General features: G+C 37.5%; 2 protein-coding genes across 9 annotated transcripts; one reads left to right on the top strand and one right to left on the bottom strand.

Annotated features, from left to right (window-relative positions):
* Positions 1-478: 478 nt before the first annotated feature.
* Positions 479-12,011, bottom strand: LOC306864877 (N-alpha-acetyltransferase 50). 8 transcript variants are annotated; one of them, XM_079409148.1, is made up of 7 exons: positions 5,368-5,524; positions 5,009-5,291; positions 4,088-4,220; positions 3,473-3,609; positions 2,496-2,615; positions 2,197-2,263; positions 479-2,001 (listed from the first exon to the last, which is right to left on the bottom strand). In XM_079409148.1, exons 3-7 carry the CDS (start codon positions 4,156-4,158, stop codon positions 1,824-1,826), a joined length of 573 nt encoding a protein of 190 aa, XP_079265274.1. In that variant the 5' UTR covers positions 4,159-4,220; positions 5,009-5,291; positions 5,368-5,524; the 3' UTR covers positions 479-1,823. The 8 variants fall into 8 exon arrangements, with proteins under 8 accessions (XP_079265274.1, XP_079265275.1, XP_079265273.1 ...); XM_079409149.1 differs by having other exon boundaries at positions 3,473-3,606; XM_079409147.1 differs by lacking the exon at positions 5,009-5,291 and having other exon boundaries at positions 5,368-5,533.
* LOC306864876 (V-type proton ATPase catalytic subunit A-like) lies at positions 11,446-19,216 on the top strand. Its single transcript, XM_079409144.1, has 15 exons — positions 11,446-11,561; positions 12,785-12,877; positions 13,120-13,248; positions 13,353-13,567; positions 13,954-14,091; positions 14,168-14,319; positions 15,157-15,319; positions 15,400-15,508; positions 15,603-15,725; positions 15,818-15,932; positions 16,064-16,127; positions 16,260-16,463; positions 16,565-16,659; positions 16,753-16,924; positions 17,595-19,216. The coding sequence occupies exons 2-15, from the start codon at positions 12,796-12,798 to the stop codon at positions 17,685-17,687; spliced, it is 1,854 nt and encodes a 617-aa protein (XP_079265270.1). The 5' UTR covers positions 11,446-11,561; positions 12,785-12,795; the 3' UTR covers positions 17,688-19,216.
* Positions 19,217-19,368: the final 152 nt, after the last annotated feature.

Raw genomic sequence — 19,368 nt, 5'->3', positions numbered from 1 at the left:
TTACTAACTGCAACACTTATCTTTAACACAACATGTCAGAAGGTCTGTCACTTCAGAAGGACCTACCGACTGCTTGTCCATCCTTCGAGCCGATGATATCCCCGTCAAAACTTTGTTGATCCTAAACAATTTACTCCATCTCTGACCTAGCATGAAACTGCCAGTCAAAAAAAAGTGAGGCGGGATTTCCGTTCTGTCCAATCACAGCGAAGACGAGTGAGATTGTATCCAATCAGATCACGAAACTGTGCTGAAGGGGCGTTATCGTTGACGAGGACATCGGAAAACGCACACAACGCAGGAGACGTGAATGTTTGTTAGTGGGGTCGTTTTGTGGACTTTGTAACCTCTTAAAATAAAATAAAAATTTAAAGAAATCTTAAGAAATATAAAAATATTTTAAGTAAAATACAAATTTCTATTAAACACTGAATACAGGATAGCATTCATGTCCACAAAAATAATGAAAAACGAAAAATAATGCAAATAGTAATTTTTATTTAGAGGTTTAAAAGTCATACAATATAGAGCTCCAGAAAAAGATAAAATTTTCCAAATAAAGGAGGAACAAAACATGCTTTTACTACAATGGAGAGGGCATGTCTCCTCTGGCATGCACTGAGTCAGGGCTTTTCCTGGGATCTGGTTCTGTAAGTCCTATAAAATAACTTGTAGAACTAACCTGTAACACTCCCACGTTGTGTATGGGAAATAGGTGGTGGTCAGTGAACATCACTGAAATGTAACTGTTGTATTGTGGGAGGATTATTTCTGCTGCGGTAACACGTGAGAAGCTAGGATTCAAATGTAGAAACACTCTGGCAGATAATGGGGAGGGAGAAAGGAAACGTTCACATCAAAAACATGACTAAACTCTAACTTCAGTCCCGGTGGACTAAAAAATTATTAGGGAACCACATTCACTGTAAACAATGCAACTGTCAAGGCCCATAAAAAGCCATTCCTGTTTGTTATATGAAGCCTTACCATCTCACCAGCAGCAAACTGTAAACCCTAGAAAAAGCCCAGACTCAATCCACAAAAAAAAAAAAAAAAGATGGGGATTTTAAATAATGGCTGAAAAACATAACATTCACAAACAAGTGGAGTTTACTCCGCTTAACCTCCCCCTTATTAAAACAGTTGTACCACTCTCTTCCTCGAGGGGGCTCTACGCTCCATTTCCTCACTGGTTTAGCCTCAACTCAGACTGAGGCGGCTGACATCACAAGGAGCCATTGCATCACATGCAACCCTCCAACATTGCATATTGCCTGTATGGTGAAGTAGGAGGTCTCAGCCACCAGTAGATTCCCTTGCCGTGTGTCCGAGGGCTCAGGTGGCAGGGTGATGGACTTCTGCGGATCCCACATGCCCCTAAGACGATTCAAACAATCCCTCCAAGGTTGCCAGCTGGGACGCATCGAGTCATATTTGAAAAGACTTTACCTCTTTAGTTCTATTGTTTTGTCCGAGCAAAGCCATGTCCCCTTACCTTAAACAAATCTAAAACAAATGCAAACGGTATGCTCTGAAAACATAACCTTCACCATATCAGATCAATAAGTCAGCAGCTTTTTGGAGCACTTATGAATTCTGCTTGAAAACCTCCATGTAATTTCAACTCTCTAAATGATGAAAAAAAAAAAAAAAAAAACAATTGAGGGGGGACTAAAGTTTTTGCACAATAAATGCAGCAAATACGTCATTGACTTTTTCTGTCTAAAATGTCCTCTGAAGAAAGTGGTGAGTGTGTCAACCCTGGGGCATCTGTTACAGTTCCATTTGGGGGAAGAGACCAATCTGGTGTCGCGCTTCGACCCCTAGTCGGCTTTCTGCAGCTCTCCTGCTGGGGGCGCACATGGGCTACGCAGGCTTTTCTGAAGAACATGGGCATCTGCTGGCTCTATCCTCTTGTAATAGTTCTTTTTTGTCTCGATGATCTCGAAGCCAAATTTCTGGTAGAAGTCAATTGCAGACTCATTGCTGATCTGCACGTGACTGCGGAGACACAAAAGAGAAAGCGAAAGCATGTTACTTTAGCATAGAGAAGACTCCTTAATTTTTCAGTGATTAATTTTCCAGCAGAGACTTGCAATTATGTGGTTACTTGAGTTTCAACATTAAACATTATGTGAATGAGACACAGATGGAGGTTTCACGACAAATAAAGCACAAGACTGTCTTCAGACTCACAGGTAAATGTTGTCAAAAGTGCCATCCTTCTCACAAATGTTCAACACATGGTTCAGCATTTTTGTTCCTTCAAACAAACATGGCAAGATAAATATCAGTAACGGGAAAAAGTGCAAAGATCAAAATTCAAACATTACTGCTCTAGTGGATTATACAAATCTTCATGTCAGGCATCACTCAAAGACAATAAAACTGATTATGCACTCATGCATTCAATCCAAGGGAATCTGACCCCTTTCTGCCCTTTGGAAAAAACGAGGACACACAAATGCATAAAACATCCAGAAAAGTGATCTTACCTATGCCAAGTCTGCGGTAAGGTGCTAGGCAACCCAGGGTCATGATGTAGAGTCGCTTCTGGTTCTGAGAGTGATCCACTCTACAGCACACGGCACCAACTGCGATGTCGTTGAAATACGCTGTAAAGGTTCAAACGGTTAGCAGGAATCTATTTATACTACCCACATGAAAAAATACTATAGTGCTTTTGAACCATACCATAGTAAAGTACTTGAATGAATTTGTTGTGGTAATTCTACAATTGCTGTGGTAATATAACAACTATAGTAACAAACAAATTACTCAATACTATACTAAGTTTTCTACAACTATAGGGTATATTACACTACACTACAATACACTAGTTTACTGTAGTAAAAACTAATGAATACTACAGTATTTACTACAGTTTATCGGTTCACTACCAAGTATGCTGTAGCATTCATTAAAGTGCTGTTACAGTATAATACACTACTATAGTATGGTTCAAAAACACTACAGAATTTACTATAAATTACTCTAGTATTTCTTCATGATTGGGTAAGCAAGTTTTTTTTTTTTAAAGAAATTAATACTTTTATTCAACAGCGATGCATTAAATTGATCAAAAGTGATAGTAAAGATATTTATAATGTTACAAAAAAATCAAACTTTCTGGTGTTTCTTTTAAGAATGTTTAACATTCTTGCACCAAATTAGTATCTTATAATAATATCTGAAGAATCATGTGATATTGAAGACTAGAGTATTGGCTGCTGAAAACTCAGTTTTGCCATCACAGGAAATAATTACATTTTAAAATATATCAAAATAGAAAATAATTTAATATTTAAAAATATTACTGTTATTACTCCATGTCTGTGCAAATAAAGGCAGCTTTCCAAAATAATAATAAAAAAAAAATCTTACCAACCAAAACTTTTGAACAACCTTTAACATATGACCAATATCAAAACTATCAACAGGAAGTCAGTACAACAGTAGCTTTGTTTCTTACCTAGTTTGGCAAGCTCTCCTACTTCAAGGACATCTTTGTAGAACTTGTCGTTGTAGCTGACAGGGAAGATCACTTGGTTCAGACGCTTCAACTGTTTAATGTTGTGGGGTGTAACGTCCCCCAACTCGATCCGGCTACTAGAACAAAAGCAGAATGGTCAACTAGCTGTGCACAGACTCTACACATCAGAAGAACATACAGCCTCTAAAAATACAGTAATACAGCTTTACTAGTAGGGATGCACAGTATATTGGTACCATACCAGTTGATATTGGATATATAGCAAATGTATGCATGTTTATAATTTTCCCTATTTTAACATTTAATTACCTTTGGCATCATGTAACAGTCACTTTAAGTCATTTAAATAACTGTTTAGAAAATCTCATAACGAATATGCAGTTTTTATACAATAGCAAGTTGTGATGCCTAAATTATATTGAGATGAAAAGTAACCCATTTATTTTTGTTCAGACCAAATAGCATAGAATTATAATATCAGCCATAATTAAATTTTTGGCTTATTTTATCAGACTTTTTTTTTTTTTTTTTAATATAAGTGCATCCCGATTTACTATTTTCTTTCTAGCTGTGACATCCAAACAGGGCACTCACAAAAAATGTCTTGAGTCAACTTGACAGTAAACTAGCAATGTGTAAAGTTGGTATTTATAGGAGGTCAGCATGCTGAAGCCCAACACCAGCACCAACACAACAGCTGCTGGTCATGTGCTCACCGCTGCCACAACTAGTATGAGGTGACAGGAGAAAAACACGGACGCTAAATATGGTTTACAGAGGATGACCATTACTATTACACAACAAAACCTTGTGATTCAAGATCATCAACTCAAAATGCATCGTTTTAAATGACAAGCTTGAGTGGGGATAAAGTCTCCCATTTTTTGGGTTAAAAAAATCATGACATTTCATATAAATACTATCAAACAGCCTTCTAGACATAAATACAAACTGTTAAAGCAGCGGATCCCCAACCTTGCTCCTGGGGGCCCAAACACACCTGATTCACATCAGAGACCTGTAATGGGTGTGTCAGATAAATGTGTACTGCTGGAGGCCCTCCAAGAACAGGGTTGGGTACCACTGTGGTAAAGATTTAAAATGATAATACTTAAGATGAAAGGTACTTAAAGAAAATTAAACAAGCAGCATTCCTTAATTTTATCTTTACACATCGTCAAAGCAAATCACTTCAGTGAGATTGCACTGTGACGCAACAGTGTCATAACGCAACATTGTGTGTTATACATATTTATTACGATATATGTATTATTTCATACACCAAACTTCAAGCAACAACCTTCATGATGCGTCTTAAAACCATACGAACTTGTCATTTTCAGTATGCTATGCGGCTAAGCTCACTCCAGCACGTGTGTCACATATTTCCGTTTTTACATCACACTATTCATACATATTAAACTCAACGTGACAGCAATAAGCTTTAATGGCAAACTAACGGCCTCAGGATCCATGTGAGCTCATTTCAGAAAGATATAAGCATGGCAGGCTAACCAAGATAGCAACTTGAAGACTGACTCAACATTTTCGGATTTAGATTCGACACACGATCCAGTTTGGCACGGACTTATTTTTACTGGCATATGCTTTAACCTGACGCTAGATTATATGAGGCATTTTAATGCGTTTTCGCAACATTGGCGAAAAAAGTGATGGCAATGTCTAAAGGCTGGGTGTGAAAATGCGGCGCAAATGTCTCTCCTCCACATTAAGCGCGCAGAGAGCTAGCAGCTAGCATAGAGCTAGCAGCTAGCATTAGACCAACTCCACTGCCCCCCTGCTGGAAAAAAGAGAGAATAGAGAGGGGAAAACTTTACTTGAGATGAAAAGGCCCTTCGTAGTTGTTTACTCACCCTTTCATGTTGAAGAAAACACGTTTGTTGTGAGGGATACAGGGGCAATTGGCGGTATTTGGCAGTCTAAAGGGGAATTTGGGCAGAGTTTGGGATGTGATCCCCTCCACATGTATGTTACTAGCACACTAGCTAAGCAGTCCGCATTTGCCTCTGTGCTGTGGCCGACGGTTGCCAGGTCTTTTTGATTAAATCACCACAATCAACTTAAGTCAGATTGAGAACCTAATTAAAATACTTTATAGCTGTTTTGAAATATAACTCATTTACTAAAATAGTTAATGTAATTTGGATAGATGTGAGCATGTATTCAATCTTTGGAAATGCACTTAAGTGGTCGATGGTTGAATAAACAGAGGATTTGGCAACACTAGTTCTGGGAGGCTGCTTCTGTCAACCTTCACCACTGACAAGCAACAGGAAACAGAAAAACGGGAAATTGCGTTAAGGTAATTTTATGCCTTAAATACAACTCATGTCCTATTATATTAATCGAAATAAAACAATGTTATTATTTTAAACAAGACTTATTATTATAAAAATAGATTTCCAAAGGTCTCTTCGTGTACACAGTGTAATAAAATACATATGTACTATAAAATGAATAAAAATTAAATTAATGGAAATATTTAGTTTTTTTTATATATATATAAAAGTTTTAGAGTCAAATAATTTAATTCAAATTACATTTAAACACAAGATTTTTTAGACTGTGTTCAATTTAATAAATAAAAGCCTAGGTTCCAGCCTTTGAATGATTTGATTGAATGATAAAACTTCTTTGTATTGTTTAGATGTTTTTATTCAGGAGACAATACTTATATAGCCTTTTTATATTTCTAAACAAAATCTGAGGAGCTCCAATGGGATAATTTGCAATGTCTCTTGTCCTCCTCCTCTCGTCTCTTCTGTTCTGCCTTTTCTTGCTCTTCAAACTCTTTTCTGAGAGTCTCCTCTTTTTCTCTGAACTGATTCACCATTTTCATCCTTTCCTCATCTGCTTTTATTTTCTCTTTGTCTAGTCTCTCCATCATGGTTTCCATTTCCATGTCGAAATTTGTCTGGATTTCACTTTCTTTTTCATTCAGTATTTCATTTCTTTCAGTATTTCTCATTTTTTTAATGGACATCTCTTCTTCCTCAAACATGCTGTTTGTGAAATATTGCCCCTTAGATTTTTTTCACCTCTTCTATCATATTTAAAAGCCAAGTAACTTTTGCGTCATCTTTTCTGTCTCTGTTATTAAAAACTAGAAACCTGTTTCCACAGTCCCTGATCAATTTCTCGAGATCTGCATTTTTACTTTTCTCTACATACTGTTCTATTGTTTCATTTTTCAGATCATCTCCTCTAGTGAACAGAACAATGCTGAACTGTGCAGCACTTGGACCAAAAATCATTTTTATCAGATCCACAGTGTTTTTCTCTTCATTGGTAATGAATCTCAAGACAATAATGAAGACATGTGGTCCAGGTGCTGACAGTGAAACACATTTGACAATTTCTTCCTGCACTTTTTCCTTTCACAGTGTGGTGTCAAAAAGACCTGGAGTATCAACAACAGCTACTGATCTACCCTGAACATTTCCAACTCCTTTCATGAAGACATTCGTCACAGAATCTGAACTGAGTTCAGTATGAAACTCTTCTCTCCCCAGGATGGTGTTTCCTGTTTCCCTTTTTCCATTTCCATTCTTTCCAATCAGCACAATTCTTACATTGTAATAACCTCTGTAAGACTAACAACTGTTCGAGATTCTGTGGTTGTCACAGAATGTCTCACACTTTGGTCAACAGTGAGATCTGTAGTGAAGAGCACCATGAATTGCTCTTTGTAGTAAAATATCTTCTGGATTTTCTCTAGTTCTATTTTGTCTTCATCAGTAAGTGGACCAACAGGAATAATGAGGAAGAAAATATGAACTCCAGAATCAAAGAGAGACACACAGCGGAGAGTCTGGCACATCGCTTCCTCTTCTGAGTGAGAGCTGGAAGCTCCACCACAGTGATGTGCCGGCCATGTACCTTCACCTCTGTCTTTACACAAAGTAAACTAGACTCTCTCTGATGTGTGGATGAAGTTTTGCCTTGTAACATATCAGACATGGAGGCCTTTGGCTATGTATTTCTTCCACACAGCACCAAGTTCAATTTTGCTTTTTCAGAAGACTTTGACTTACTGTTTGGATGTTCAACATTTAGACTTTTCCGCCTTATAAGCCCTAATGTAAAACACACAGAGAAACTGTTTTTAACAAATGTTTTTTTGTGTTATGACTGCATTGTGTGAGCCAAAATCATCATGACTGACTTTGAATCGAATGTGTAGACAGTACACATTTAACAGATTTAAAACTGTAAAGTGATAGTTACCAAGAAAGATAGTTGAAATGATAGCTTCAAGACTGTGATTGTTTCCTTTTTGTTGTTGCTATTTTCAAGATTTATAAACACCCACTTTGACAAGTAATTCTCTGTTTTTCACATAATTCTGTTTCAAGTCTAGACAAAACCAACCAGAGCCCAAAATAAACACACAATAAAACAAACACACTACTAAAGCAGGATAAAAATCAAATTTTTGCATATTAAATTCAACAGATTTATTGCTATTTTTACCCATTGTGGACGGTGATTTCATCCTCATTGCCTTCAAGTCTTCAAACTGAATGACAGTGGGGGGGGGGGGGGGGGGGGGGGGGGATTATTTGATCCCCTGCTGATTTTGTATGTTTGCCCACTGACAAAGAAATGATCGGCCTATAATTTTAATGGTATGTTTATTTGAATAGTGAGACACAGAATAACACAAAATCCAGAAAAATGCATTAAAAAAAAATTATAAATTGATTTGCATTTTATTGAGTGAAATAAGTATTTGATCCCCTATCAATCAGCAAGATTTCTGGCTCCTAGGTGTCTTTGGCAAGTAGCTGAGATTAGGAGCACTCTCTTAAAAGGAGAGATCTCCTAATCTCAGCTTGTTACCTGTATAAAAGACAACCTGTCCACAGAAGCCATCAATCAATCAGATTCCAAACTCTCCAGCTGGGACCATAGTCACCAAGAACACAATTGATAACACTGCGCCTCTGTAACAGAGCCAAGGAGATGTGAGGCGTACGGATCCATGTGCAAGCTTTTATTAAACAGAGACATGGTCAAAACACAGGCAGGGTTAAACATCAGTTAACAGATATGTTGAGGACAAGACACAAGAATATTCAGAGGGCATGCGTGGGTTGTCGATAGGCGAACAATATCCAAAGGGTTTAGACAAGGGGTAATCCGAGAACACGAGCAATAGTCCAAGCAGGGACAAACAGAGTCCAAACGGAAAGACGAAGGGTAAATCCAGCAAACACGGGCAAGAATCAAAACACGAGAAAACCGACAAGGCAAGACAAAGACAACTAAGCGGGTTCCGTATCGCAGCTAACACTAGGGTAGTGCTATACGCAGAACAATACTCAGCAACTAGATCAGGAACTGAATGTGTTTTATATGGTGTGTGTAGTAGTTCTCAGGTGAGCGTGTGATTAGTGCAATCAGCTGTGTGTGTGTTGTCAGTGCAATAGATGATGGGAATTGTAGTCCGTGGGTGACGTTCGACAGTAGTGTAGTGCAAGAGTCAATTCGATGGAAGGGCGACCTCTGGTGGCTATCAGGCAGAAGGCCACAGACCGGATTCGTGACAGCCGTGAAGGACTGAAATCCTGCAGCGCCCGCAAGGTCCCCCTGCTCAATAAAGCACATGTACAGGCCTGTCTGAAATTTGCCAATGATTCAGAGGAGAACTGGGTGTGGTCAGATGAGACCAAAATCCAGCTCTTTGGCATCAACTCAACTCGCCGTGTTTGGAGGAGGAGGAATGTTGCCTATGACCCCAAGAACACCATGCCCACTGTCAAACATGGAGGTGGAAACATTATGCTTTGGGGGTGTTTTTCTGCTAAGGGGACAGGACAACTCCACCGCATTAAAGGGAAGATGGACGGGGCCATGTACCATCAGGGCCAAGTCATTGAAGCCAGCCAGGACATTAAAAATGGGTGGATTGTATTCCAGCATGACAGTGACCCAAAACACGGCCAAGGCAACAAAGTAGTGGCTCAAGAAGAAGCACATTAAGGTCCTGGAGTGGCCTAGCCAGTCTCCAGACCTTAATCCCATAGAAAATCTTTGGAGGGAGCTGAAGGTTTGAGTTGCCAAACGTCAGCCTCAAAACCTTAATAACTTTATGAGAGGATGAGAGGATCTGCAAAGAGGAGTGGGACAAAATCCCTCCTGAGATGTGTGCAAACCTGGTGGCCAACTACAAGAATCGTCTGACCTCTATGATTGACAACAAGGGTTTTGCCACCAAGTACGAAGTCATATTTTGCGAAGGGGTCAAATACTTATTTCTCTCAATAAAATGCAAATCAATTTATAACTTTTTTGAAATGCGTTTTTCTGGATTTTTTTTGTTGTTATTCTGTCTCTCACTGTTCAAATAAGCCTACCATTAAAATTATAGACTGATCATTTCTTTGTCAGTGGGCAAACATACAAAATCAGTAGGGGATCAAATAATTTTTTCCCCCCACTATCGTTTTACAACATAATGTAGGAAACACACCTGTAGGAGCATGAATGCCTAAATCAAACCTGTTTGAGCCTCCTTAATACTGTGGGTTTTGAATGTCATCTGACACACCTATTTCTTGTCTTGGAGTCTCTAGAAATAAAGACCTGAGTCAGGTGTGTTTGATTAGACAGACATACAAACCGTGCACTTTTGGGGACCACTTTCACAGGGAGATCGGGTATGGTTATAACATGGGGAGAGCTGTAACAACACCATTTCCACCTATCAGGGATAAGGAGTCCTATGATAATGTCATTATTTACAATGATAAATTACCCCCCCCCCCCTCCCCGAAAAATGATTTTGGTGTAAGAGTCCTTTTTTTGTTTGACCAAAACTATATTTTGCTTAGTACTTCAACTGTTGCAGATTAAATCATATAACTTACACTAGAATAAATTGTAGATTCTCAGGCAAAATGTGATGCATTTTTAAACTGCTAATTTCAAACCATTATGCTAATACAGCTAACTAAATATTGGATGACAGGGGTGGGGTAAGTTGTTACATATTTTAGCATTCCCTTGCATAGAACTGAGATATTTCATGTTTGGCAGCTCAAAGCCAAAGGAAATGTGGGTAAAATGAGCCCTATGCAGTTTCTGGATCCACCAAGCCTGCACTCTAGGGTTAAAAACATTGGTTTAACACCATTGTGAATCTGATTGAGAAAATTCATACACAATCTCACACACAAATTTACACAGTTTTTGTTAGATCTACATGTTCTTTACCTCTGTATACTGGAGTTGAGTGTTCAGTAAGCATATACTGTTAAGGAGGTTTGTACTAGTAGTCTGATTTACACACACACGCACACACACTCCTGCATCAAACATAAAGTGGATTTGAGGTGTGATCATTCGTAGAAAGTGTGACATTGTATTGTATTGTTCTTTTACATTGTTTCAGTAAACCTGTTTTTGAAGCAAACTTCATGAGGTGGCTGCTGTTTTTGTCTGACTGTTACAACTTACCCCAGTATGTGTTCCTTACAACCTACCCCAGCAGTGCGGTAGATTGTAACAAAGGCACTCGTGTATTTGACATAAATTTATAAGGTCTGTGATATTCTTGCAGAGGTTTGAATTTGTGCCTATTGTAGTGAACAAATGTGGGTGTTTTGTATAAAAGTTTGAGCACTCCAGCTCATAAATTCAGCGAGTTACAGATGCTGAAACAAAAAGTGTTACAACCATACCCGGTCTCCCCCTAAATGAACATTCATAATCATCAACATGTTTTAAGTGGAGATTTTGACCAATTCTCAGCCTTAGAAACGAAATTATTTAAGTGTGAAGAAGGAAGATTTTGGTTTGTTTGGTGGATCGGTATAGAGCTACCATACCATGGATATTTATGCTTATTATCTCGAGGTAAATCACAGAAGTAACACTCTTTTCTTCACACAGTAGGGGCGATAGAGAGTTTTCTGCACGCGCTGTTCACTCTGCAGAGGGAGAGCTTGCTGTGACGACAGCTCTCGCTCTCGACTGAATGAAATCAGCTGACTTTTCTCATCTCACCAAAGCGTCTGGACACAGGACTGTCTCATTATCTGAGGTATTTACACATTTTTTAATTATAATCATATAGTTTTTTTTCACGCTGAGACCACTGTATTGCAGAACTGTAGTTGTTTGGTTAATCAAACATAAAATATGATTTTCTCAGATTCTCTTTGTAATTGTTTCTTTAATAATCATATTACAGCTAATTTTACTGATGCACATTGTGTGTTGTGTCGCTGAATCTTTGCTCGCTTGGCCTCTGCATGCAGCTCATTCGTATCGTTAACATTGTATGTTTATTTTGCCTGCAGCACTGAGAATAATAACCCACTTGGATGCTAAACAGAAGAATTTCATTATATTATCTGTATAATCATTTCAAGTGTTCACGAACACATGAGATGGATCACATTACTCGCTTTAATTGATGGGAGACAAAAATTACCTTAGATTTTCAGCAAAGGTCAAATTCTGCGTCGTGATCATGTGATCATGCAGCAGCATCTCTTCCAGCTCGATATCCAGTGCACATAACAGATACAAGCATTAAACGATCTTTGAATGCATCTGGTCTCTGGAGAATATATATTTAATATCCTTTATTTAATCCTCTAATCTTTGTCTCTGTAGAAATGATTCGTCCCCAGTAACCCAGATGTCATAGGAGCATCACGTGATTATAAATTCACAAAAACCTGGAAGTTAGTTTGCTTCCTCTTGAGGAATAACAAGAAATATGGCTATTTTTATGAATGAAGGTGTCGGTGTCATGCGTTGTTTTTACAGAACATTTGGGGTGTTTAGTTGGCTAAAAAGGATTTATGTCATAAATTGGCACTAAAAAACTGTTTTTCCAGAATTGATTAACTGTCTGTTTTCCTGACTTCCTCACATGGTTTCATGTCAGTGTCATGTGCCCTTGGTCATGTGACTGTGTTCCATGTTAATCCTACATATAAATATAAATGGGCTTTTTACACAAAAGACAACCTCCTGTCCTGGAAATTTCTATTGTTACTACTGCAAGTCTTTCTGAAATAAACATGAAAAGGAAACATGATTAATTGAAAAATAGTACATAAAACACATTTATTCATTTTTAAACATATTTAATCCATATTAAATATATAAATGAATCACAATAATAAGCAGTTTGTGTAAGTGAGCAGAATGTTCAGAAGTGTAGAAATAAGAATAGAAAGTAAGTTTTTTTTTTTTTTTTTTTTTTTTTTTTTTTTTTTATTAATTTATTTATTTTACTTTATTTTGTATCAGACACATTCAAAATGGACTTCTCCAAGCTTCCCAAGATCCAAGATGAGGAGCAGGAGGGACAATTCGGATATGTGCACGGTGTATCTGGACCTGGTTAGTAGGAATTCAGATGTCATAGTTTTTATTTTATTATTTAGATATTTAATTTAATTTAATTTATATATGTATATATTTTAACTTGGCTATTGTTTAACTGTTCAATTATATATATATATATATATATATATATATATTATTATTTTAATTTTTTCATTTTTATTTAGCTATTGTTAAAATTTTACTGTTTACAAGTAATTTTTAATGATCACTTTACATACTCACTAATTGTGTTATAGTGGTGACGGCCTCCAGTATGGCAGGAGCTGCCATGTACGAGCTGGTGCGAGTGGGCCACAGTGAGCTTGTGGGAGAGATCATTAGACTGGAGGGTGATATGGCCACCATTCAGGTCTATGAAGAGACATGTATCCTATTCTTATCTTAGTACAGGACATACTTTCTGTGATTTGTTGTACACAATGCGTAGAATCTGTTAAATAGTATTGTAGTCTTCCTGAGCTTTCACCAGCTGGTGTGTCGGTTGGTGACCCTGTCCTGCGCACAGGGAAGCCCCTCTCTGTGGAGTTAGGACCAGGAATCATGGGCTCCATCTTTGATGGTATTCAGCGTCCCCTCAAAGACATCAATGACCTCACCAAAAGCATTTACATTCCTAGAGGAGTCAACATTGGTGCCCTTAACCGTGATCTGAAATGGGAGTTCTCTTCATCCAAGAACGTGCGAGTAAGTGAAAGATTAGTTTTAAGTTAAGATACTGAATTATTGGTGTTTGACCAGTTTAGTTTTGGTTATGATAGTTGTGATGTATGTTTTTTTTTTTTTGGTTATGATTTAACATCCTTTCAGGTTCCAAGAAGGCAAATCACTCAGTAGCTTTAAGGGGTCATATCATGAGTGTATCAACATTTTTTGTAATCTTTTCCGATTTTAAAAAGATCACTGTACTACAAAATCTTAGAAACATGACAGTTTGTGCTGTTCCTGGCTGTGTGTAGCACCTACAGCTCTGCGTATATCCCAAATATATAACCTCTTTTAAAGAAACTCCAATGGTGTCAGGTGATTAATCAAAAGATTTAATGATTTTAAGCTGTTGTTTCTGTGTCCAGGTTGGCAGTCACGTCACTGGAGGTGATATCTATGGTATGGTGTATGAAAACTCTCTTATTAAACACAAAATAATGTTACCACCAAAAAGCAGAGGAACTGTCACATACGTAGCACCACCAGGAAACTATGATGTCTCGGTGAGGCTAATAAAATGTACATGTTTTTCAAAGACAATAACTGTGACAGAAGTCAATGGGAATGTGTGTTTGTCAGGATGTGGTGTTGGAGTTGGAGTTTGAGGGGGTAAAAGAGAAGTACACCATGGTGCAAGTGTGGCCAGTGCGTCAGGTCCGGCCAGTCACTGAGAAACTTCCTGCAAATCACCCTCTGCTGACTGGTCAACGGGTACTGGACGCCCTCTTTCCGTGAGTCATGCTGTGTGAAATGATTCCATAGGAAGTTAAATAATATAAGTTTTCTATAAAATTTTTTTTTAAAAATAAGTGATTTTAACTGTATTTTTTCAGAATAATAGGCACAATTTTCAAATGAAACAATGGACACATCAAGTATTTCTAAAACTTTATTTTCCCCAAAGGATTTTTTTATAATAATAGAGGACTTTTCATAAACATCAACCAACAGAAATGGTAGTGAATAAATAATTGATTTAAATAATTATAAGGAAAAAATATGCAGTAGTAGTAGTATTGTGAAAGTGGATGTTTTAAACATTGCAGAGATAACAGATATACTCTACCATTCAAATGTTTGGGGTCATTTGTTTGTGTTTTTAAAATAAGCCTCTTATACTCCCCGAGGCTGCATTTATGTGATCAAAAACAGTAAAAACTGCAGTATTGTGAAATATTACAACCCTTTGATAAAAATACAACAGTTTTCTATTTTCAATTTATTTTCAGCATCATTACTCCAGTTTTCAGTGTCACATGATCCTTCTGAAATTATTCTAATATGCTGATTTGCTGCTTAAAAAACATGTATTGTTATCAATGTTGAAACCATTTATTCTATTTAATATATTTGAGGAAACCTTGATACATTTTTTTCAGCATTCTTTTAAATGGAATTCTTTTGTAACATTTTAAATGTCTTTACTGTCACTTTTGATCAATTTAATGCATCCTTGCTGAATAAAATTATTAATTGCTTAAAAAAACCTGTGAACAGTAAATGTGTAAAAAAGTGTAAATGGCTGATAGTTAAATAGATCTTTCGACTTTCACTGTTTGATTTAACAGGTGTGTGCAGGGAGGGACCACAGCCATCCCTGGTGCTTTCGGTTGTGGTAAAACTGTGATCTCTCAGTCCCTGTCAAAGTACTCCAACAGTGATGTCATCATCTATGTGGGTTGTGGAGAGCGTGGTAACGAGATGTCTGAAGTACTCCGAGACTTCCCTGAGGTAAACAGCACTGTCATTGTACCAACAGCAAAAACACTGTAATAGATGGTAGGGTGATTGATAGCTCTCTTGCCCTATAGCTCACCATGGAGGTGGATGGGAAAGTGGAGAGCATCATGAAGAGAACAGCCTTGGTTGCCAACACATCCAACATGCCTGTGGCTGCCAGAGAAGCTTCCATTTACACAGGTTTATTCAACATTTGATACAAAAATAATGTGTGCTTTAAAACCCAGCAGCTGTGATGTCATTATTAATGGGTGTTTAATGGGTGTCCGTCCAGGAATCACACTGTCTGAGTATTTCAGGGACATGGGCTACAATGTGAGCATGATGGCTGACTCCACCTCTCGATGGGCAGAAGCTCTGAGGGAGATCTCCGGTCGTCTGGCTGAGATGCCTGCTGGTATGTGTGCCGTGACTATCTCAGTCATGACAGCAAATATTATAAAGTACAAATTCTAAACTAAATTTGTGCTGGTGTGCTTGTGTTTTCAGATAGCGGTTATCCTGCCTATCTCGGAGCACGTCTGGCTTCATTTTATGAGCGTGCTGGTCGAGTTAAATGTCTTGGCAACCCAGAGAGAGAGGGCAGTGTGAGCATTGTGGGAGCGTAAGTATATCTGTTGGACTTGTTTAAATGCTTTTTCAGACTCAGTCATTTGCTTTTGTAAAGTTTTGATTTATTATTTACGACTGCTGCATTGTCTGCAGACTCACTGAAGCTTTTTGTTTTGATTGCAGTGTGTCTCCCCCTGGTGGTGATTTCTCAGATCCTGTGACATCTGCTACTCTTGGTATTGTACAAGTAAGTGTAGATTTCCTTCACACAGCAGTCTTAACACACTGGCTCAGAGCAAAATAACATTATTTGTTCTTCTTTCAGAAATAAACGGTCCTTTTTTGTTATTGTAATCCTTCCATCCTTTCTCACTTCCAGGTGTTTTGGGGTCTGGATAAAAAGCTGGCTCAGAGAAAGCACTTCCCTTCAGTGAACTGGCTCATCAGTTACAGCAAGTACACACGAGCATTGGACGAGTACTACGACAAGCACTTCCCTGAATTTGTGCCACTGCGTACCAAAGCCAAAGAGATCCTGCAGGAAGAGGAAGACTTGGCTGAGATTGTGCAGCTTGTGGGGAAGGTGGGTTTGTGGGTTCATGCATGTTTATTGTTTGTATACATCACTTTTTGTGGTATTATTGCAGGACTTTTTCATTGGTAAAGCACATTTATTTTTTTTAGGCATCTTTGGCTGAAACGGATAAGATCACGCTGGAAGTTGCCAAATTAATCAAAGATGATTTCCTGCAGCAAAATGGATACACGCCATATGACAGGTATTGAACTGATTGAAACTGAGGATCATTCAACTGCTTTGTCAAATGACATGTGACAGTATGGATCTGAAATGCTCAATTTCTCATTTTCAGGTTTTGCCCGTTCTATAAGACGGTGGGTATCTTGTCCAACATGATTGCGTTCTATGATATGGCACGTCATGCCGTAGAGACCACTGCACAAAGCGACAATAAGATCACCTGGGCCATGATCCGGGAGCACATGGGAGAAATTCTCTACAGGATCAGTTCTATGAAATTCAAGGTACAGGATGTAAACATTGTTTGTGTTTTGGTCTCCCATGATAAAATTAATCATGCCTTGGTTATGTCTAAACTAATAAACACTTTAATAAAATTATTTGAACACATTATTTTATGTAATTAAGTAAACTTGCAGCCCTTTTGGAAGTTTGCTGCGGTTCCCAACTAGTGTCCACTCCTCTACCACTTGATTTATGACTTCCATTATCTTGGTTTGCCAATAGCTTGGTTCCTCTTTTATAGTGATCATTCACAAATCTTGTGAACATGCTAAACAGTGCAGTTTAATCACATTATATGGCCAAGGGTCAAATATTATGTCTTGGTATTATTTTTTAAAGCTAAAGTGTGTTCTTTTTGCGAAGATAAAATACTTTCTTCTATCCCAGCTTAACATGCTGCCAGTTATAAGTATTCTGTTTGTTGACTTACACATTTGAAAAGAAATGACACTTGTCATTTTTAAATTTCATTGTTCATTAAAGTTGTAAAAATATTGTAATTGTTTGTAAAACAGAAAAACATGCATTAATTTAGGAAACCGTTTCTTTCAGCTAATTTAATTTAATTTAATTTAATTTATATGTTATCTTGTTTTATTTTAGCAATTAAAAAAGTTGTCATTTAAAAAAAATAAAAATTGTCTTTCAATGTCTGTAACTGTATTTCAGGACCCAGTAAAAGAGGGTGAGGAGAAGATCAAAGCTGATTACGGTCAGCTCCATGAAGACATGCAGAACTCCTTCCGAACACTGGAAGACTAAGAGTCTGTCCTTTTAGCCATCATTCTCAGGGCAGGGCAGCAGAACCCCACATCCCCTCGTACGCACACACTCAATGTCCTTTTCCTTTGTCTTATTGCTGTCTAATACATTCCACTGCTTTTTGTTCATCTTGTGGTGTTATAGATGCTCTAGTGTTCTTGAGGTGTCTCAAAATGCCTTTGTTTGTGTGTGTGCGTGCATTTGTGTATATGTGCAATCTGTATGATCCTCTTCAAAGCCTCTGCTCTGCCCCAGTTCTTTATATTTTACAGATCATCCTCTCGATAGATGTTATTAAATAACTTGATTATTGTTCTATTTTCATCTGTACAGAAGACTGGAAGTCATGACTTCAGAGATTCACTATATTTACTGCTGGAATATTTACAGTTTCAATGGTTGCCAACATATTTCTTGTTGTTTTTGGTATGGATGTTTATTGCAGTATTGTCCTGTATATTTCTTTGAGGACACTTCCTCTTCATTGCTCGCATGAGTCCTGGAAAAATATAAATAAATATTGATGAATTTACAAGTATTGTGAATAACAGTATTTAAGTGGATGTGTTTTAGGGTCCTGCATTTTTTAACAAAATGCTTTTTAGTAGTTAGTTTTAACCAAATATATTTGGTTAACAGGGTTTTTTCCCCTTTTTTTGCATAGATTTTTTTATCCTTTTCAGATAAAACATGAGCAAGCAAGATTATCATGGCTATTAATATGAAATATGTGGAAATGATTCCTCAAAAATGGAAAACTGCTGCCCTACTTTCAAAATTTCTTCTTCAATTTCTCCAAATGAAGATGTTTTGTCACTCTTAGTCATGTGCTCATCATTTTAGGTATGTACTGTGTAAACAGTGCTTTAAAAATAAATTGGGTGGTGGTGTGTTTGCAGCCTTTTCATCACTCTGGAGAAAGCAGTTCCTCAAGTATTTCTAGCTTTGTGCAAGTCATTGTGCATCCAAAACCTATGCACTTCTTACCGATCTCATAGGAGCTGGCATGTAAAATGGCATATCATAAAAGCAATTATTCCCCATATTTATAAGGTAAAAAACAGTTTTGTCATAAACTTATATCTATTTTAACATCTAGATTACAAATGTAGTTATTACGATAGGAATGTCTCAGATTTAGTATCTACCTGCACCTGTACTATTCATCCAAACAATTGATGGGTCTATTTTTTGTGGCAGTGTTACACCTTTCTTCCATTTCTTATCTTTTAAGTTTGGTTTGGTCTCAGAGGTTGATTATCATGTTCATGCAGAAGTGTCTGCATTTAAATGCAATCTATTTACCTAAGTATGTGTGCATGTTAATTATGTAAGTTTGTTTAACTGGTCTTGCTGCATTTTCTCATCTTGAAACTGGAATGTGGCTACATTTCCCTGCCCTGGTTTCTAGTCTATCCAACACTTACTAGTCTTATCTCCTGTGTTGCATAAACTGTCACAACTAAATTTTGTCTAGGTTGTTTGACTTTATCTTGTTACACATCATATTAAATGCCATAGATGAATCTAGCCTTAATCTGATATGACCTTAAGTGTCAGAACCTCATTAACCAATATAATGTAGCTATTCTTTTAAGATTCTTGGGTCTTTTAATAAATGTTCTCTGACTCAACTAATGCAAGAGCGCTATAAAAGGTTAGAACCCATCATGTTTGTTTA

The sequence above is a fragment of the Barbus barbus genome (assembly GCF_936440315.1).
Source record: "Barbus barbus genome assembly, chromosome: 46".
In the NCBI taxonomy this organism is placed as follows: Eukaryota; Metazoa; Chordata; class Actinopteri; order Cypriniformes; family Cyprinidae; genus Barbus; species Barbus barbus.
The sequence above is the reverse complement of the archived record's forward strand: the minus strand, read 5'-3'. Positions and strand labels throughout refer to the sequence as shown.